Genomic DNA, 20,212 nt, shown 5'->3' on the forward strand with positions numbered 1-20,212 from the left:
TAGACGTTATTGCCATCCCATCATTTATCTCCAGCTATTTTTTTTTTACATTCTGACATTCTTCTATGACCCTATGTATTTTAGAACTTTCTTTTTCACTTAAAGAATTCCAGACATGAAATTTTCTGCGTAGCCTGTGGTTGTATCTGTGGAGTGAGCTCCACCTCCAATCACAACCTCTTCAGAGTCCAGATGCCACTAGCCTCCAGTGCTGTTCATCATCTGCTCCTTCAGTAAGGAGGTCACATACACACTCAGTGGTGGATACATTGGCAGCTTCAGAGGTTCCAGGTCATTGGGCCATTGTACTGCGGCAGTTCTGGAGCAGGTTCAGAAATAACACTAATAAATAGTATTTTTCTTCCAATAATTGAGGTCATTTAATTTTTAATACTACCAATAGCCTTAGTCACAAATGTCAAAATGTATGATCCAGGAGATTACTAAATTCTCTCAATAATCAATACAATTGAAATCAAAACAAAAAGAGAAAAAAATGAAAAAAGGGCTTGATTGATGTAAAAAATTTAAATCTCACATCTTTTAGTACATGACAACTAGTGTTGAGTGAATCGAAATGTATAAAGTGGACTTTGATCCGAATTTCAGAGAAAATTTGATTTTCTGCAAAGACAAATTTCCTTGTTTTTTGTGGTAATGAATAGAGTTGAGCGAGCATACTCGGCCGAACTGCTGTACGGCTCGAGCATCGCTATGCTCGGCACATGGTGGTACTCGGCCGAATACCGCCATGTGCTCAAAACCCATGCTTGAGTCTCCTCCCCGCAGCTATATAATATAGCCATACATTTTTTTTTCCATACTTTTAAATACTTTTTCTATGGAGGGTGTCTTCAGTGACTTGTGACATCTGTGCAATACCTTCTGAGTGTCAGGGCCAGAGATAGGAAACATATAAGTGAAAATTTGTATATTTTTTCCATACTTTTCAATACTTTTTCTATAGCGGGTGTCTGCAGTGACTTGTGACATCTGTGCAATACCTTCTGTGTGTCAGGGCCAGAGACAGAAAAAAGATAAGTGAAAACTAATACATTTTTCCCATACTTTTCAATACTTTTTCTATAGAGGGTGTCTGCAGTGATGTGACATCTGTGCAATACCTTCTGTGTGTCAGGGGCAGAGATAGTAAAAAGATAAGTGAAAACTAGGATATTTTTCCATTCTTTTCAATACTTTTTCTATAGAGGGTGCCTGCAGTGACTTGTGACATCTGTGCAATACCTTCTGTGTGTCAGGGCCAGAGATAGGAAAAATATACTGCATTTTTCGCCCTATAAGACACACCGGCCCATTAGAAAAAATATATTTTGAACCAAAAGGTGTGCTTTTGGTGGGTTTTGAACTAATGGTGGTCTGCGGATGACACTATTATGAGGGATCTGTGGATGACACACTGTTATGGGGGATCTGTGGATGGCACTGTTATGGGGAATCTGTGGATGGCACTGTTATGGGGGCATCTGTGGATGGCACTGTTATGGGGCATCTGTGGATGGCACTGTTATGGGAGCATCTGTGGATGGCACTGTTATGGGGGCATCTGTGGATGGCACTGTTATGGGGGCATCTGTGGATGGCACTGTTATGGGGTCATCTGTGGATGGCACTGTTATGGGGTCATCTGTGGATGGCACTGTTATGGGGTCATCTGTGGATGGCACTGTTATGGGGTCATCTGTGGATGGCACTATTATAGGGGCATCTGTGGATTGCACTGTTATGGGGGCATCTGTGGATGACATGACACTGCTATGGGGGGGATCTGTGGATGACACATATATAGCATCTTATGCTATGTGTCATCCACAGATACCCCCCATAACAGTGCCCCTGTGTAGTAATTGACCCCCAATACGGGGGGTGGGGGTCGACATCTGGTTTTGTAATGTCAGCGGGGCCCGATGCAGTCACGTTATTCTATTATACCGGGCCACACTCACTGTAGTAATCATATCTAACATGTAGGCAATGTTAAACTATAGAAATCATGTGCAATCTAGCCTGTAGTACTTACTACAATCTTCCGTAGCAAGCAGAAGGCCGGGCAGGCAGGGCAGCGTAACTCACAACGTTATGTGCCTGCGCCGTGTGCTTCATTCATAAAATGGGAGGACCAGGTGTGTGACGTAGTGAGTTACAGTGAGTTATGGGTGCCTGCTACGGAAGATTGTAGTAAGTACTACAGGCTGGATTGCACATGATTTCTATCGTTTAACATTGCCTACAGGATAGATATGATTACTACAGTGAGCGGAGCCCGGTGTAATAGAATACAGTGACTGCACCGGGACCCGCTGCCATTACAAAACCAGATGCCGGCCCCCAGCCCCTCCTCCCTCCCCGCTGATACACCCGCTGGCCGCACTGTGCAGCATCACGGCGGCTGTGTATCAGTGTAAATTGCAGCATTCACCCCATAAGACGCACAGACATTTTGCCCCCACTTTTGGGGGGGGGGGAAGTGCGTCTTATAGGGCGAAAAATACGGTAAGTGAAAACTAGTATATAGTGACTTGTGACATCTGTGCAATACCTTCTGTGTGTCAGGAAAAGAGATAGAAAAAATATAAGTGAAAACTAGTATATTTTTCCATACTTTTCCTATACTTTTTCTATAGAGGGTGTCTGCAGTCACTTGTGACATCTGTGCAATAGTGATGGACAAACATCTGCTGGTACGGTTCGCGAACGCGATCAAATGAAAAACCTTCAGCTCATATTTTCAGGCAATAAATAATTACTAAAAGTGCACAAATAGTCCCACAACATGGACAGTGACATACCAGACAGTATTATTCGAATTTGCGATCTCCATTCATTATTTTTTGCAAAGCAAAATATCGGCAATATAATTTTCGCGTACGCGCATGCGCAAATGCACTATACAGTACCCAAATGCACTAAAAAGAAAGTATATTGGTTTATAATACCCTTCTTCAATCAGTTTTTTTTGGGGGGCGACTGGTATATCAAACCATTAGAAATTATTTGTTCCAATAACGCTTGTCCCTCTATATACCTGCAGTATCGCAGCAGAACGGAACACAACTGCCACACAATACAAATGCACCATAATATACTTTCTAACATAGAAAGTATATTATAACATTGTACAAGGAAGGCAATCTATTAGAATATATATAAAGATAAAACGTACCCATTAATAATGTTACTATGAGGGTCCATTCACACGTCCGTAAGTGTTTTGCGGATCTGCAAAACACGGGACACCGGCAATGTGCATTCCGCAATTTGCGGACTGCACATTGCCAGCACTATAATAGAAAATGCCTAATCTTGTCTGTAGTTGCGGACAAGAATAGGACATGTTCTATTTTGTGCGGAAACAGAAGCACAGATGCTGAAGTGTGGATCCGCAAATGCGGATGCAGATTCGCAAATGCGATTGTGGACAGCACATTCCAGCCCCATTGAAAATGGATGGGGCTGCACCCGCTCCGCAAAATTGCGGAACGGATGCGGACCCATTTTGCGGACGTGTGAATGGAAAAGATATCCCTCAAAATGAAAATAAATAAAATTATTAAAGTTAAGCAAAAAGAATAGATGTGGTAGGCAATAACAAGTGCTAGGTGGCGCTAAATCAGAAACGATATGTCCTACCACAATCCTGGGGGTTCAAGTGCACATCCATGAATCCCGGAGGGAAAGCAATATCTTCATATGTTCGCATGTTCGGCGAATATAAGTGAAAATGTATATATTTTTTCCATGCTTTTCAATACTTTTTAGATAGAGGGTGTCTGCAGTGACTTGTGACATCTGTGCAATACCTTCTGTGTGTCAGGGCCAGAGATAGGAAAAAGATAAGTGAAAACTAGGATTTTTTTTCCATACTTTTCCATACTTTTTCTATAGAGGGTGCCTGCAGTGACTTGTGACATCTGTGCAACACCTTCTGTGTGTCAGGGCCAGAGATAGGAAAAATATACTGCATTATATAAGTGAAATCTATTTTCCTTTTTCCATACTTTTATGTACTTTTTGCATATACCGTGCTTGCTGTAAACTGTGACATCTGTTCCACATCTAGTGTGTCAAGCGTGCTTATAACATTTAATATGAAGAAGGCAAGCATTAAAGTAAAGGAGAAGTGGCCGTGATGCTGATGGTTCACACAGATGCCGTGACCTTGGGCGTGTTGAAACTGTGCCTGCTGCCAGAGCACAAGAAAAACAATCATCCATGATACCTAGCTTCATTTCCCAGTTTGTAGAGTGTCGCAGGACAAAACTCTTGAAGTCAGACCAGTGCGATCAGATGGTCGGTTAGATTACAGTAGATAATGCTTCCAGCCGGTTAAGCACCACCCTGTCTTGCACCAAGTCCATTCTCTGTAGCCAAGAGGCTGGTCAACAAAATCCTCACCCTGATCCACCTTACTCCCACCATGGAGAGTCTGGCCAAACAAGTGATTACTTGATTTGGCACTCTGGCCAAGCACGCTTAAAGATGGACATGAGATCTTGTGCCCTGTTTCCCAACGCCTTGAGCATTCACAGTCATAAGAACATGACAATGGGGAATAGCAATTAGTGTTTAATGAGGTGGACGATGATAAGACGCAGTTGCTAATGAGTCAACCGCAATTACTGTTTTAAGAGGTTGATAAAGAGGATGAGACACAGTTGTTAATCACTGAGGTTCTGGTTAGGTCAACAAATCAAGAGGATGATCAGAGTGAGTAAGTCGAACAGGAGGTAATGGACGATGAGGTCACTGACCCTACCTGGGAAGGTGGAAAGCCAAGTGAGGACAGCAGTACAGAGGGGGAGGGATCTGCAGCACTGCAAAAGGCTGGAAGAGGCAGTGAAGTGGCAAATGGGAGAAGGTGGGCCACACCACACAGGCCTACAACTGTTCGACGGAGCACCCCCTTGCATAAAAATCTCCCTTGCCAAGTGGTAGGTGTTCCACAGTATGGCAGTTTTTGGAAGAAAGTGCGGACAACAAAAGAATAGTAGTTTGCAACCTGTGACACACCAAAATGAGCCGGGCATGAACACTAGCAAACTCAACACCACCAGCATGATCCGCCACATGGCATCGAAGCACCGTAATAAGTTGACCGGACGCCTGTGTCCACAATCTGTGTCTGCGGGTCACCAGTCAGCCATCAGCTGGTAGCTGGAAGCAGTGTAGCACTGCAGTGGGGAAGCATCAACAGGCTGTACTGAAGCTGATATGCTTACGGGACAAACAGCACACAGCCGCAAAGCTGTTGCAGGGGATATGAGACCAGACTGAGCTGTGGCTCTCGCCAATCAACCTACAACCAGGCATGGTTGCGTGTGATAATGGCTGTAACTTGGTGGCGGCTTTGGACATCGGCAAGCTCACACACATCCCATGCCTAGCCAACGAACTTAGCGGTTCAATGTTTTCTCAAAACCTGACCCAATTTGCCTGAGCTACTGGTGAAGGTGTGCCGCGTATGTGCATATTTCCGCAAGTATTGTCAGCTTCAGCCGGCCTGTCAACGCTGCAGCAGCGCTTTAAATTGCCAGCTCACCGGCTGTCTTGCGACATGAGCACGCGCTGGAACTTGACGTTCCACATGTTGGCAAGGCTTTGTGAGCAGCAGAGAGCAGTTGAAAAAAAAAACAGCTGTAACATGGTTGTTGCATTTCCAGTCAGCTTCCACTAATCAGAAGCGAGGAGTGGGCATTGATATCTGACCTCTGTGAGGTTTTAAGAAACTTTGAGGAATCAACACAGATGGTGAGCGGCAATAACGCTATTATCAGCGTAACCATCATACTTCTGTGTCTACTCAAACGCTCGCTGCTCACAATTAAGGCTGATGCTTTGAATGTGGAAGAGGAGGAAATGGGGGAAGAAGACATTACACAGGGTGATAGCCAGACCACTTTCTGTCCGTCTTCTTAGCGCAAGTTGGACGATGAAGAGGAGGAGGAGGAGCAGGAGACGGTTGCCTCCGCTACAGAGGGTAGTACCCATGGAAGTTTAATTCCATCTGTTCAGCGTGGGTGGGCAGAAGCGGAGGAAGAGTATGAGGAGATGGACAGTCATCCTCCTGATGATGACAGCAAAAGTCTTGCCAGTTGGTACTCTAGCACACATGGCTGACTTCATGTTAGGCTGCCTTTCCCACAACCCAAGCATTATACACATTTTAGACAACACGGATTACTGGGTGTTCACCCTGATCAACCCCTGGAACAAAGAGAACTTCTCATCTCTCATTCCTATGGTGGAAAGGACAAGCAAAACAGTGCTATACCAGAAGGTCCTTGTTGAAAAATGTATCCAAAGTTGATAGGGCAGACATCCAAAGCGATCGTCCTCGTCACAGGGACGTGCAATCGCCTAGAAGTTATTTAGAGTCAACAAAGTGGCAGCAGGCCCTCACCTACAAGTCCAGTCTCAGGAGCCAAGAGTCTGGTCAACACAACCCTCACCATGACGGCACACTGGGTGAATGTTGTGGAGGCCGGGAGAAAGTCGACTGCTGGCACCAGACTCCAATATAACCTCATTAACGGAAAGTGTTTTCATTCCAATAACAGGGCCTCTTGTTATTTTCCTCACTACCTTCCCGAATCGGGAGTGGGTAATTGCCACACAACTGCTGCTTTCCTTGGACGCTTGTGCTTTAATAACTTGACCCACCCTCTCTGGGTGGTTCACAATTAGGAAAAAAAAAAGGGGCAAGGCAACAACAGCCAATCTTATTTCAGCCATTGACCTCCCTTGGATGTGGTAGCAGTTTCTCAGGCTCCCTCTCCGGCATCAGATTCCTCGTTACCCATGATCACCATGGTAGGCGCAGAAAAGAACATCAAAAGTTGATAGGGCAGACATCCGAATGGATTGTCGCTGTCACGGGTACGTGCAATCACCCAGAGGTTATTTAGAGTCACCAATGCGGCAGCAGGCCCTCGCCCCTAATGTTTTTGAGGGTCACCAACAGGGCATCAATCATAATTTTTTAAGGCTATGTATGAAGCCCTCCTTTATGTGTAACAAAGGGTGTTTTGGAGTGCCGGTTCCTTGTAATTTTTGGCAGTACTTTCACTTATTGCATAGGCTTTATAAGTGTAGGAGTCCCACTACCTGAACTATTGTACCACACTGTGAATGAGGCCCTCCATTATTTTATATACAGGTTGTATCAGAGTACCTCTTCCCTGTAATTTTTGGCAGCACTTGCACTTTATATACAAGTATATATTTTTTGGGGGTTTTGTGCGTATTATTGTCAGTCTGTAAAAGTGGAGTACTACTCGGACAACATGGTTCCCAGCAGCTACCTGGGAGTCCAAGATGTATCCTTCCCTTGCTGTTCCCGATCTATTTCGGCTGGTGTTTCCATCAATTTCTGACCTTTTCCTATGAACCAGGCACCCTCCCCTCTTCAGAGCAGGGGTGCCTGGTTTAATGCTTGAGTTCTCCCATTGACTTCCATTATACTCGTGTGCTCTGTAGAGCACCCGAGCATCCGAACGTGTTCGAACAGAGCACCCGAGCACTTTGGTGCTCGATCAATACTAGTAATGAATTGATTTGCTCTGAAATGGGTTAAAAAAATAAATGATACTCACCTCATCCATTTGAGAGAAAAGAGCCCGCCATCACCATCTTGATGGAAGATCCCACGCAAAATCTTGTGCGCAGTGACCACGCCGGCCAATGAGATGACATCATCGCTGCGTGAGATTTCACTCTGGATCTTTAATAAAGATGGCAGCAGTGGACTCTTTGCGATCAAATGGATGAGGTAAGTATTGCCATTGCCATTGTCTGTCATTGCACCCAGTACTTACAAAGAAATTTGCTTCACGCCAAATTAATTCATCACGCAGCAATTTTTTTTGTAAAATTCCGCAAAGCAGCTGAATCGAATTTTCAAGAACTTCACTCAACACTAATGACAACCTATAACAAAGTTAAAATCAGCCCTGTACTGTCATGGAACTAGAGATTTCCCCATTCGTTGCTCCAAATGTTCTGCTAGATTTATTTCAAGCTGACACCTCAGAGGGTATGTTCATTCTCAAGGGGACTGTCCTTTGTGCTGCAGATTTTTCCTTATAACAGTTTCTAAGTATCTAGAATAGGGATAGGCAACCTATGGCACTGCATCTGTTTTGAAACAACAACTAGAGATGAGCGAAATTTTCAAAAATTTGAATCGGCTGGTTCGCCAAATTTTTCAGAAAAATTTGTTTCGATCCGGATTTATTTGCAGTGAACCGCATTAAAAAATGACTATTTCCTGGCTGCATAGAGACTTTATAGGGGTGTAGAACACTGTGCCTTGCAGTAACATGCATAGGGAGTCTGCTGTGGTAGTGAAACAATACTGTGAGTCAGTATGACAAGCAAATAACAGGCGTCGCTCTTAGAATCACTGCACACTTCATTTATTTGGTTAGTCACAGGGCCAACACTGACCAAATAACTCAAGCATGAACTCAGCCTTACAGGTCGATGTTAGCGTCAAGAAGAAACACACTCCTTTTACACCATCGCCAGCTGATTCCACATAGATGTCTGCAGAATCTGTTATATTAAATGCTTATATAAGTAAAGCCCCCCCGGACAGAGTGGAGAGTCTCATCAGTAAGTTTGTGTTAACGTCACTTATTAATTTGCCCTTCCTCTGATCTGTTAGAACAATAACCCACAAAAAATGGATCCTGTCTGTGGAGCATATGCCTTCACTCACTCAGCATTTGCTTGATAATAAAACAGGAGTGGATGTAAAACAGAGATGGCACGTGAATGGAATATTTGCATGTCTTCTTTGGTTTTGGCTACCAAATCATAAGCCAATTCTGATGGGATCATACAGGCCTTACAGCTGGCATTACAGATGGTATCCGTTGTGCGTTTCATTTTTTTCCTTCCTTCTGACAGATCAGAAGAAATATCAAATAAATAATTGTCAGGCAGGCCGAAAAGCAAAATTGTGGACCAGTCATGTGGTGGAGGGTGGTAACAGCATGAGAAGTCCACAGAGTGGTCCTATGACATAGTGGTGAGGTGGAAACAGCATGAGGAGGCCACATAATGGGACAATTACAAAGTTTGAAGTTTGCAGCAGCATCAGGAGGCCACAGAGTCGTAAAATGACCGAGTCTGGAGGTGGCGACAGTAACAGCATCAAGGGGATACCACAGGTTGGCAAGGTGACATAGTGTGGAGATGGCAGAAGCATGAGGAGACCACAGAGTGGCAAGGTGACATAATGAGGAGATGGTAGCAGCAGCAAGATACCACAGATTGGCAAGGTGACATAGTGTGGATATGGCAGCAGCATGAGGAGACCACAGAGTGGCAAGGTGATATAGTGTGGAGATGGCAGTAGCAGTAGCAGCATCAGGAGACCACAGAGTGGCAAGGTGACATAGTGTGGAGATGGCAGCAGCAGCATCAGGAGACCACAGAGTCGCAAGGTGACACAGTGTGGAGAAAGAAGCAGCAGCATCAGGAGACCACATAGTAGCAAGATGGCATAATGTGTAGATGGCAGTAGCAGCAGCAGCTTCAGGAGGATACCACAGAGTGGCAAGGTGACATATTGTGGAGTTGGCAGCAGCATGAGGAGACCAAAGAGTGGCAAGGTGACATAGTGTGGAGATGACAGTAGCAGCAGCAGCATCAGGAGACCACAGAGTGGCAAGGTGACATAGTGTAGAGATGGCAGCAGCAGCATCAGGAGACCACAGAGTCGCAAGGTGACACAGTGTGGAGAAAGAAGCAGCAGCATCAGGAGACCACATAGTAGCAAGATGGCATAATGTGTAGATGGCAGTAGCAGCAGCAGCTTCAGGAGGATACCACAGAGTGGCAAGGTGACATATTGTGGAGTTGGCAGCAGCTTGAGGAGACCACAGAGTGGCAAGGTGACATAGTGTGGATATGGCAGCAGCATGAGGAAACCACAGAGTGGCAAGGTGACATAGTATGGAGTTGGCAGCAGCATGAAGAGACCACAGAGTGGCAAGGTGACATATTGTGGATATGGCAGCAGCATGAGGAGACCACAGAGTGGCAAGGTGACATAGTATGGAGTTGGCAGCAGCATGAAGAGACCACAGAGTGGCAAGGTGCCATAGTTTGGAGGTGGCAGCAACATCAGGAGGCCATAGAGTGGCAAGGTGACATAGTGTGGAGATGGCAGTAGCAGCAGCAGCATCAGGAGACCACAGAGTGGCAAGTGACATAGTGTGGAGATGTCAGTAGCAGCAACAGCATCAGAAGTCTGGAGGTGGCGACAGTAACAGCATCAGGAGGATACCACAGAGTGGCAATGTGACATAGTAGTGGAGATGGCAGCAGCATGAGGAGACCACAGAGTGGCAAGGTGACATAGTGTGGAGTTGGCAGCATCAGCAGCAGCATCAGGTGGCCACAGAGTGGCAAGATGACATAATGTGTAGATGGCAGTAGCAGCAGCAGCATAAGAAGGATACCACAGAGTGGCAAGGAGACATAGGTGGAGTTGGGAGCAGCATCAGGAGGCCTTAGAGTGGCAAGGTGACATAGTTTGTAGGTGGCGGCAGCATCTGGAGGCCTTAGAGTGGCAAGGTGACATAGTGTGGAGATGGCAGTAGCAGCAGCAGCAACATCAGGAGACCATATAGTGGCAAGGTGACATAGTTTGGAGAGGGTGGTAGCAGCAGCAGCAGCAGCAGGAGGCTACCACATAGTGGCAAGGTGACATAGTGTGGAGATGGCAATAGCAGCAGCATGAGGAGGCCATATAGTGGCAAGGTGACATAGTTTGGAGATGGCAGCAGCAGCTGCATCAGGATAACACAAAAAAATGTGCTTATACGCTTTCACCAGAAATAACTGTAACAGTGCCGTGCGTATATATTTTTCATTTTTTACTGTAATACACCTCTATACGCTTTAAACAAAAATAACAGTACAATGCGTACACATATTTCTTGTTGGACTTAAATATGCCACTATACGCTTTGACCAGAAAACAATCAAAGAGTGAAGTGCATATATATTTTTCTTGTAGTTCAGAAATACGTCCCTGTTCACTTTCATCAGAAATAACTGCAACAGTGCGTATATATTTATCTTTTTTTACTGTAATACGCGTATATATTTTTCTTTTTTTACTGTAATACGCCCCTATACGCTTTAAACAGAAATAAGTGAGTATATATTATTCTTGTAGTTCTGAAATATGCCCCTATAGGCTTTCACCAGAAATATCTGCAACAGTGCAGTGCGTATATATTTTTATTTTTTTTATGAAATACGCCCCTATACGCTTTCGCCAGAAATAATTGCAACAGTTCAGTGCATATATATTTATCTTATTTTTTTTGTTGTTTTACGCCCCTATATGCTTTAAGCAGAAATAACCAACAGTGCATATATTTTGTGTATATATTTTTATTTTTTTATTGAAATATATTCAACAGAAATAACTGCAGAAGTGAACTGAGAATATATTTTTCTTGTTGTAATGCACTTCAGAAATAGCTGCAACAGTGCAGTACATATATATTTTTATTGTTGTAATGAAATCCCCCCTATACTCTTTCAACAGAAATAACTGTAGAAGTGAAATGCATATATATTTTTCTTGTCATACTGAATAAGATACTAAGATATAAGTCACTAAAGGCTTTTCAGCATAACACTTGCAGCACAATAACAAAAAAAAAACTGGAATGACAGAGGTGTCTAATGACTATTTGGATCCCCAAATAATCGTTCCCTGGACTTGTAAATCACTTTCCTATAAATGTCCCTAGCACCTTCTGACGTCTCTCCCTGCACTAAGTTGCTATGAAATGATTCCTATCCTTTCCCTCCACTTCTAAATTGTTTTTTCAGTCTTTTTTTTTTCCCCCATAATCAGTTTTCCACTTGTTGTCCCTAGCGCCTTTACACGTCTGTCCCTGCACTCTGAAAGCTGACATCACAGGGCTGTCTGGATGCTGATTGGCTGCATGCAGGCATGTCAATCTGGGTGATCCCGCCTTCCCAGAGTTCCTTGCCCCATTTCCTCAGTCCTCACATGTGTAGCTGCCATTTTAGGAAAATTGCGATTTGTTACCACGACGCGCGAAGAAATTAACATTCGTTGTGAATCTAATTTTTACTGAAATTCGCATTGAATTCAACTTCGTCAGCTTCGATTTTCTCATCTCTAACTACAACTCCCAGGGTGAATACTTGTTCTGCACTTCTCAGAACTGTCATACAAATGAATGGAGCATGCTGGGAATTGTAGACTCACAACCACTGAAGTGCCGAAGGTTGCTGACCCCTGATCTCTAACATATGTCTGGTGACAGCTAAAGATTTGAACTGAGCATGTATGACCATCTTAGTGAGATGAACAAGAAAAGAACAAAAAGCAGGTGGTGCTATACAGATATATTTTATTGAATAGCTCAGTGGCTGTACTAAATTTGTAATTACATGAAATTACAAAAATATTTAAATCCTAGAGCTGGTTTAAAAATGTAGAATGTTTTTTGTGGCGTGTTCTTTTTAACTAAAAGAAGGAATTAAAAGAACAAAATACAGCATACTGCATGTGATTGACTATGGTCTTGGTTTATGTGACAATACAGTGACAATAGGGTAAACAAATTTTAGGAAATTCGCTCATCTCTAATTGAGACTAATGATATATACGGTACTCACCATTTTTCTTCTTGAAATATTAAAAATATATTATGCTTTTTATAGTCTCTGATATAGGCATGGTTAGGAATACAGGCATGAATGTGTATGTGCTTGAATAAAGAGGACCTGTGCTCTCTTGTCTGTTTTGGGAAATAATTTGATCCCCATAAAATAACTCTGGAGCACCTTTTCTTACAACTCTGCATTATGCTCATCCTCTATTATTCTTCTTGGAAATGTCTGAGTGGGACAAACTCTGTGGACAAGGAGAACGTTAATATTATAGATTTCCAGGTGGAGCAATAAAGAAATGGCACAATGCTCCAGCATTATTTCACAGAGAAGACAAGTACATACTGAAACATGATGCATTTCATATATACCGTACTTTACTCTAGTTTTCTGTATCAGATAAAGTCTAAAGTTGTGTTTCCACAGAACAGCTATGTGGTGCTAGTGCTCTCCATTAACTGTGTGGCAAATCTATTATGATCTGTCACAAATTGTTGCTTTGGCAGTTTCTTGCCAAGTTCATATAAAGTAAAATGAAGAGGATGTGCTTTCACCTGTACTCTCCTATAAACTGCAGCAATTTGTGGCAAACCACTGAGGTCTTGCCCCTGAGTTTCCAGTCATACAGCACACTATAGTACTGAGGCTGCTACACAGAAAACTTAAGTGATACGAAGGGAGACTTAACATAGTGGCTAATTTTACTGCTTGTTTTTATGTTTGTTTTTTTTAAAATTCATATCATAAAGCTATATAGTGCTGAGATTCTTGTCAATCCCAATGCCATTCCCCTTTATTTTAGACAGATGCTGCTCTGACATACGACGCGGTTCATATTGTATCTGTTTGCTATCAGAGGGCACCCCAGATGACGGTCAACTCATTACAGTGCCATCGACATAAAGCTTGGAGGTTTGGCAACCGCTTCATGAACTTCATCAAAGAGGTAAGATACTAATTTGTGAATGAAATTGCATCATTCATTTAAGATAAGGTATAAAAGTTGGTAAACCTTGCTAGTCTTCAGACCCTTCCACTTTTTGCTATGTAGCTGCCATGTCCTGACATTAATATCTAGTTTTTCCTCATCATTCTGTTTTCAATGCCCCATAAGACAAAAAATCTTTGCTAATTTATTGAAAAGGAAAAACTAAAATATTACATTGACATAAGTATTCAGACACTTTACTCAGTACTTACTCTGACTGGGCGACTCAAATACAGTCACAGTTTTCCCTAAGTCACTCCAGTGTTGTCTCGGCTGCATGCTTAGGGTCATTGTCTTGTTAGAAGGTAAACCTTTATTCCAGTCTGAGATCCAGAGTGCAATGGGTCAGGTTTTTATTAAGAATATCTCAGTAGTTTTCTCCATTCAATTTTCCCTCAACACTGACCAGTATCCCTGTACCAGCTGCTGAAATACACCCTCAAAGCAGGATGTTTGCACCACCATGATGAGTAGTGTTTGGTTTCCCCCAGGCATCATGCTTATAATTGAGGCCAAAAAGTTCAACCTTGGTTTCATCAGAACTGAGAATCTTGTTTCTCACAGTCTCTGCAGATGGGCTTTCATTTTTCTTTTACTAAGGAGAGGCTTCTTTCAGCCATAAAGCCTAGAATGATGGAGTTCTACAGTGATGGTTGACCTCCTGAAAGTTTCTCCTTTCTGCACATAGATTCTTTGGAGATCAGCCAAAATGACCATTGGGTTCTTGGTCACCTTACCAAGGCCCAGCTCCCCCGGTTACTTAGTTTGGTGGGGTGGCCAGCTCCAGGAAGAGTTCTAATTGTTCCAGACTAAATCCATTAAATAATTTTTGAGGTCACTGTTCTCTTGGGAACTTTCAGTGCAGCAGAAATGTTGTTGTACCCTTCTCCAGATCTTTTCTGTACCTCCACTCAATCCTGTCTCTGAGCTCTCTATGAAGTTCTTTCTTCCTCATGCTTGGTTTTTGCTCTGCCATGCATTGTCAACTGTGAGACCTTATATAGACAGGGGTGTGTCTTTCCAAATCATGACCAATCAACAGAATTTACCACAGGTGGACACTAATCAAGGTGGAGAATCATTTCAAGATGATCAAAAGAAATGAAAGCCCCAAAGCTAAATTTGAAGTGTAATAGCAAAGGGTCTAAAATCATGTTTGCTCTATCTCTTTATGGGGTATGAACTGGAGATTGATGGGAGAAACCAGAGTTGCAACTGAACAAATGTGAAAAAAGTGAAAGGGTCTGAATTCCTACTTTTATTGAAGACAGATTTTGAATTTGCCAACAATCCTAATTTATATTGCATGGAAATACATTTATTGCAAAGATCCCACAATCTCCCAATCTCCCTACCTTGAGCAGTGTTCTGTTGAGTCAGCAGTTTGATGCTCCTCTAATTGCTTCCTATCCAGGGGCATAGCCGCAGGGGAAGCTTTGGGGCCCAATGTCAGAAAGGGCCAGTCCAGAAGAAGGACTGAAAGATTTTATTGTCAAGGTCACCTCAACAGTATTATATAATGACTTTATATAAAGTGACAGTATAAAGAGTTACATGACATACGGGATATAGTAACATAGTTTATAAGGCTGAAAAAAAGACATCTGTCCATCCAGTTCAGCCTGTTATCCTGCAAGTTGATCCAGAGGAAGGCAAAAGAAAAACTGTGAGGTAGAAGCAAATTTTCCCCACTTAAGGGGAAAAAAAAATCCTTCTCCGGCTCCAATCAGGCAATCAGAATAACTCCCTGGATCAACCACTCATCTCTAGTAGCTATAGCCTGTAATATTATTACGCTCCAGAAATACATCCAGGCCCCTCTTGAATTCCATTATTGTACTCACCATCACCACCATCTCAGGCAGAGAGTTCCATAATCTCACTGCTCTTACCATAAACAATCATCTTCTATGTTTGTGTATAAACCTTCTCTCCTCCAGATGCAGAGGATGTCCCCTTCTCACAGTCACAGTCCTGGGGATAAATAGATGATGGGAGAGATCTCTGTACTGACCCCTGATATATTTATACATAGCTATTAGATCTCTCCTCTGTTGTCTTTTTCTAAAGTGAATAAACCAAATTTTGATAATCTTTCAGGGTACTGTAGTCTCCCCATTCCAGTTATTACTTTAGTCGCCCTCTTCTAACCCCTCTCCAGCTCTGCTATGTCTGCCTTGTTCACAGGAGCCCAGAACTGTACACAGTACTCCATGAGTGGTCTGACTAGTGATTTGGCAGGACTATGTTCTCATCACGTGCATTTATGCCCCTTTTGATGCGACCCATTATCTTATTGGACTTGGCAGCTGCCTGACACTAGTTTCTATAGCTTATTTTGCTGTTCACAATTCCTAGGTCCTTTTCCATGTCAGTGTTACCCAGTGTTTTACCATTTAGTATGTACGGGTGACTTGCATTATTCCTTTCTATGTGCATAACCTTACATTTTTCAGTGTTAAGCATCTTCTGCCACTTCTCTGCCAACGCCTCCAATCTAATCCAATCCATCTGTAGTAGTATACTGTCCTCTTCCATGGCAGTTACTTTACATAGTTTAGTGTCATCTTCAAAAATTTATATTTTACTGTGCAAGCCTTCTACAAGATCATTAATAAATATATTGAAAAGAATAGGGCCCAATACTGACCCCTGAGATACTCCAGTAGTGACAGTGACCCAATCTGAGTGTGTACCATTAAAAAACACCCTCTGTTTTCTATCAGTGAGCCATTTACTTACCCACATACAGACATTTGCTCCCAGTCCGATCATTCTCATTTTATATACTAACCTTCTATGTGGTACAGTGTCAAATGCTTTGGAGAAGTCCAGATATACGACATTCATTGATTCGCCACTGTCAAGCCTACAACTTACCTCCTCATGGAAACAGATTAAATTAGTTTGACATTACCGATCCCTCATGAAACCATGCTGATATGGCATTATTTGCTTATTTTCATTGAGGTACTCCAAGATAGCATCTGTTACAAAACTTTCAAACAGTTTACCCACGACAGATGGGCTTGATCTGAGAGAACGATTTTGACAAGTCACAGAAGTGGGGGTTGTACGAAAGTATGGGGGTGCAAGGAAGTTGCTGGGGGAAGGGAGGCCCGTTTGAAAGTTTGCTATGGGGCCCAGTAATTTCTAGTTATGCCCCTGTGCCAAACCCTTTAAATACCTAGCCAATTTCCTCTTTTCACAATTTCCATTCATGTAGCCAAACGAAGGCTTATTTATTTTCCAGGACAAGTTGTATTGTTTAATGGCACCATAACTACTGAAAAACAAGAAAAAAATATTTGTGTGGTGAGATATAAAATAGCAATTCTGATGTGTTTTGGGGGGGGTTTCTTATTTACATCCAAAGTCGATTTGCATAAAACTTTGTTCCAATACTGTACGGAGCAAGAGTTCAAAAGAATATGGCCATTTACAAGTAAAAAAAAATATATATAAAAACTCATCTCATCCACTTGATCACGCTGCAGCAGACTCTTCTATCTTCAATTAGCAGGACCTGCCAAAGGACCTGTGATGTGCGCGATGCCGTTTTTTTTTTTTTAACCTGTAAATGGCCATAGTCTTTTGCATTCTGTCTTAAGAATGCTATTATTTACCGATATAACCATATTATAACTGAAAACAATAAAATCACCCAAACACCGAACCCGGACTTTAGTGAAAAAGTTCAGGTTTGGGTCTAGGTACATGAACTCACAAGATGAACTTTGCAGTTCGGGTTCGCTCATTCATAGTAGGTACAATTATGTCATTACTACTTAAAAAATGAAACAATAACCTTAATTTTTTTTCTTTGCATTGCCATATTTTGACAGTAATAACTCTTTTTGTTTTCCATCTATAGAGAGGTAGTTTTTATTGGCACCATTTTGGGGTAAATATTACTTTTTTTATTATTTTTATTCATAAGCAACTCCTCTAATCTCACCCAATTCCCTTAGTGCCACCTTTCAATACTGATGCCCCTTAGCGTTCTCCAGTCATTATGATACCCCTTTAATGCGCCCTACAGAGTATCATTCCCCCATAGTGTGTCCACTGACAGTAATTTATTTTTTAATATATAAAAACATGATTTCTATTTTCCCACTTTCTTTTACTATTTTCCCTCTACAACCCATCCCTCCCCAAAAAATAATAATACTCTCCCCTCTCATAACCCCCACCAACCCTCACTCCAGACCCCCCAACCGTCTCCCCTCATACCAACCATCTCATCAAATTAACCCTTTTTTCTGATATTATATTTTATCTTTCACAAGCTATTGCACATTTTGTATAGTTCTCACATTCTTTAATTGTAGGGTCTCTTTTTTCTACAAAGTGCTTAATTATACATCTCGTTGACTGAAATTGAAGTTTGATTACTATCTCTTGATATCTTGTGTCCCCAGTTCCTCCTATTTCTCCCAGGATACACGCTTCAATAGTCCTAGGTGATTTCACCGAACGGTAGCTATTTGTAAGATCACCTTATTTAGGTGTATATAATCTACTCCTATTTCTCTGCACTTATGGCATTTAAACTCCCTATATTTATAGAATCTCATTAACTTTTTTGAGTAGTAGTATAGGCGATGTAATACAAAGAACGGAGTTAATCTGTGGGAGGGGTTTCTTGTGGCCCTCCTTATGACCCGTGTTATCTGATCCCATCTTTATTCATTCATAGATACCACTATTCCCTCCCATTTATACTTCCCATTTAGTATTCCCGCTTTATTAGATCTTTGAGATATTAGAATGTTATAAACTGTGGATATCTTCTTTTTCTCTGTTGTCAAATTTGAGATCTTTATTAGTGGTTGAGGGAGTCTTTTTACATGGTTCCCCTTACCTATTTTAACTCTTAATGCGTGTCTCAAAGTGGAAGTAATAAATAATTTCCCTATCAGAAATTCCAAAACATTTTTTTTTTACTTCTTGTCCACTGACAGTATGATGTTTTCTTAGTACCTCTACTCACAATATGATACCCCCTCCCAGTATAATGCTCCATTAGTGTCCCCCATGCAGCATGATGCTCCTAAGTGCCCCCTTACATTAGGATGCACCTTAAGTGCCCCTTCACAGCAGGACTCTACCTTAATTGCCTTCACACAGAATGAAGCCCCCTTAAATGGCTCCCACACAAAGTAATACCCTTTAAGTGCCAACCACACCGCATAATGTCCTTTTAGGTGCCCCCTTTCAGTGATGGCATCTTACTAGTCCCTTCAAAATGATACAACCTTAAGAGGCCCTCTAAACATTTTTTTTTTTTTTGGGGGGGGACCCCATGACCAAAATACTGTAATTAGGCTATTTACATTTTGTGACCCTTACTGTATTTGCCAGGCAAGATAAATATTGTTATATTTTATTAGTTCAGACATATTAGCCTGTAGCAATATCAATGCTGTATTTTTTTTATTATACATTTTTTGTGTGAAATGTGAACTAGGGGAAGGGGGTGATCAGAATTTTATTTGTGCTTTTTCTATATCTGTATAGAGGCCCAAGGCTACCAAGGTAACTAATAGGAGCCCTGCAATTTTAGTCATAGAGGGCAGAGAGAGCTCCTTCCTTCTGTCTAACCCCAGTGGCACCTGAGGGAATAAATTACTAGGATCAGAGTTACTGAATGTTGTTCAGGTTCACTGCCAAAGGGTGTTGGCTTTATTATACCTTGTGAGTATGGAGCTAGCTCAGTAGAGGAACCTGGACCATATTTCACCTTATGACACATAGATATGTGCGCTAAGAGTTTAAGGCCCCCATGCACATTAGTGTATTGCCAGTTGAACCCAAGTAGAATAGCTTGGCTTGTCAAAAGTCTAATATATATGGAGAACTCCAATATGGATAGGGCATGTAGAAATTGACAATAGTTATATTCAGGAGACAACCCATTTTTATGTGGGCACCATGTAGCTTCATTACATAGGTGCTAGGGACAGAGCTTATTATACGGAATAGAAAAATAATTATTATTTTTGACTATTTCACACCTGACCAACACCCCTAGTGTCAAAATCCTCCCCGGAAGTTTTCCAGAATGTTGACAACTAATGTAGTAGAAATACTAGTGAAGTACTAATGTGTAATGTGTTTTAGACGTTCCAGCCAGAATAATTTATCACCTTTCACTGCATAGGTGATAGATAATGGTTTGTTGGCCATACAACTGCTCTAACCACTGATCTCAAGACCATGGCTATGAGGCATTTGACTGGAATTCGGGCCAAGCATGTGTACTGCCACTCCAAAGTCTGTGGAATGTGTTGTAAGGGCTGTTGAGCTTCATGATCAGTACATCAGTGATAAATGCTTAAGGCTAGAATATCCCTTTAAGAAAAAAGTCATTGACACCCATAACAACTAATCAAGATGCAGTGTTCATATTTTCCTAGAAGTTTAAGATCTTAAAACTGAGCTGAGCTTTTCTCAACAAGGCCAGTGTTTATGTTAAACAGTTATGAGAAATAAGGTCCATTATGTGTACTTTATATACAGGTATAACAC

At 42.0% G+C, this 20,212-nt stretch overlaps 1 protein-coding gene across 1 annotated transcript in view; it reads left to right on the forward strand.

The window, feature by feature from the left end:
* GRIK3 (glutamate ionotropic receptor kainate type subunit 3) overlaps positions 1-20,212 on the forward strand; it is a 789,973-nt gene that overhangs the window by 440,290 nt on the left and 329,471 nt on the right. Inside the window, exon 7 of the mRNA XM_044284783.1 lies at positions 13,493-13,636. Within this exon, the coding sequence (XP_044140718.1) occupies positions 13,493-13,636 (144 nt within the window). The remainder of the gene's footprint in view (positions 1-13,492; positions 13,637-20,212) is intronic.

Source organism: Bufo gargarizans, chromosome 3 (genome assembly GCF_014858855.1).
Source record: "Bufo gargarizans isolate SCDJY-AF-19 chromosome 3, ASM1485885v1, whole genome shotgun sequence".
Lineage (NCBI taxonomy): Eukaryota > Metazoa > Chordata > Amphibia > Anura > Bufonidae > Bufo > Bufo gargarizans.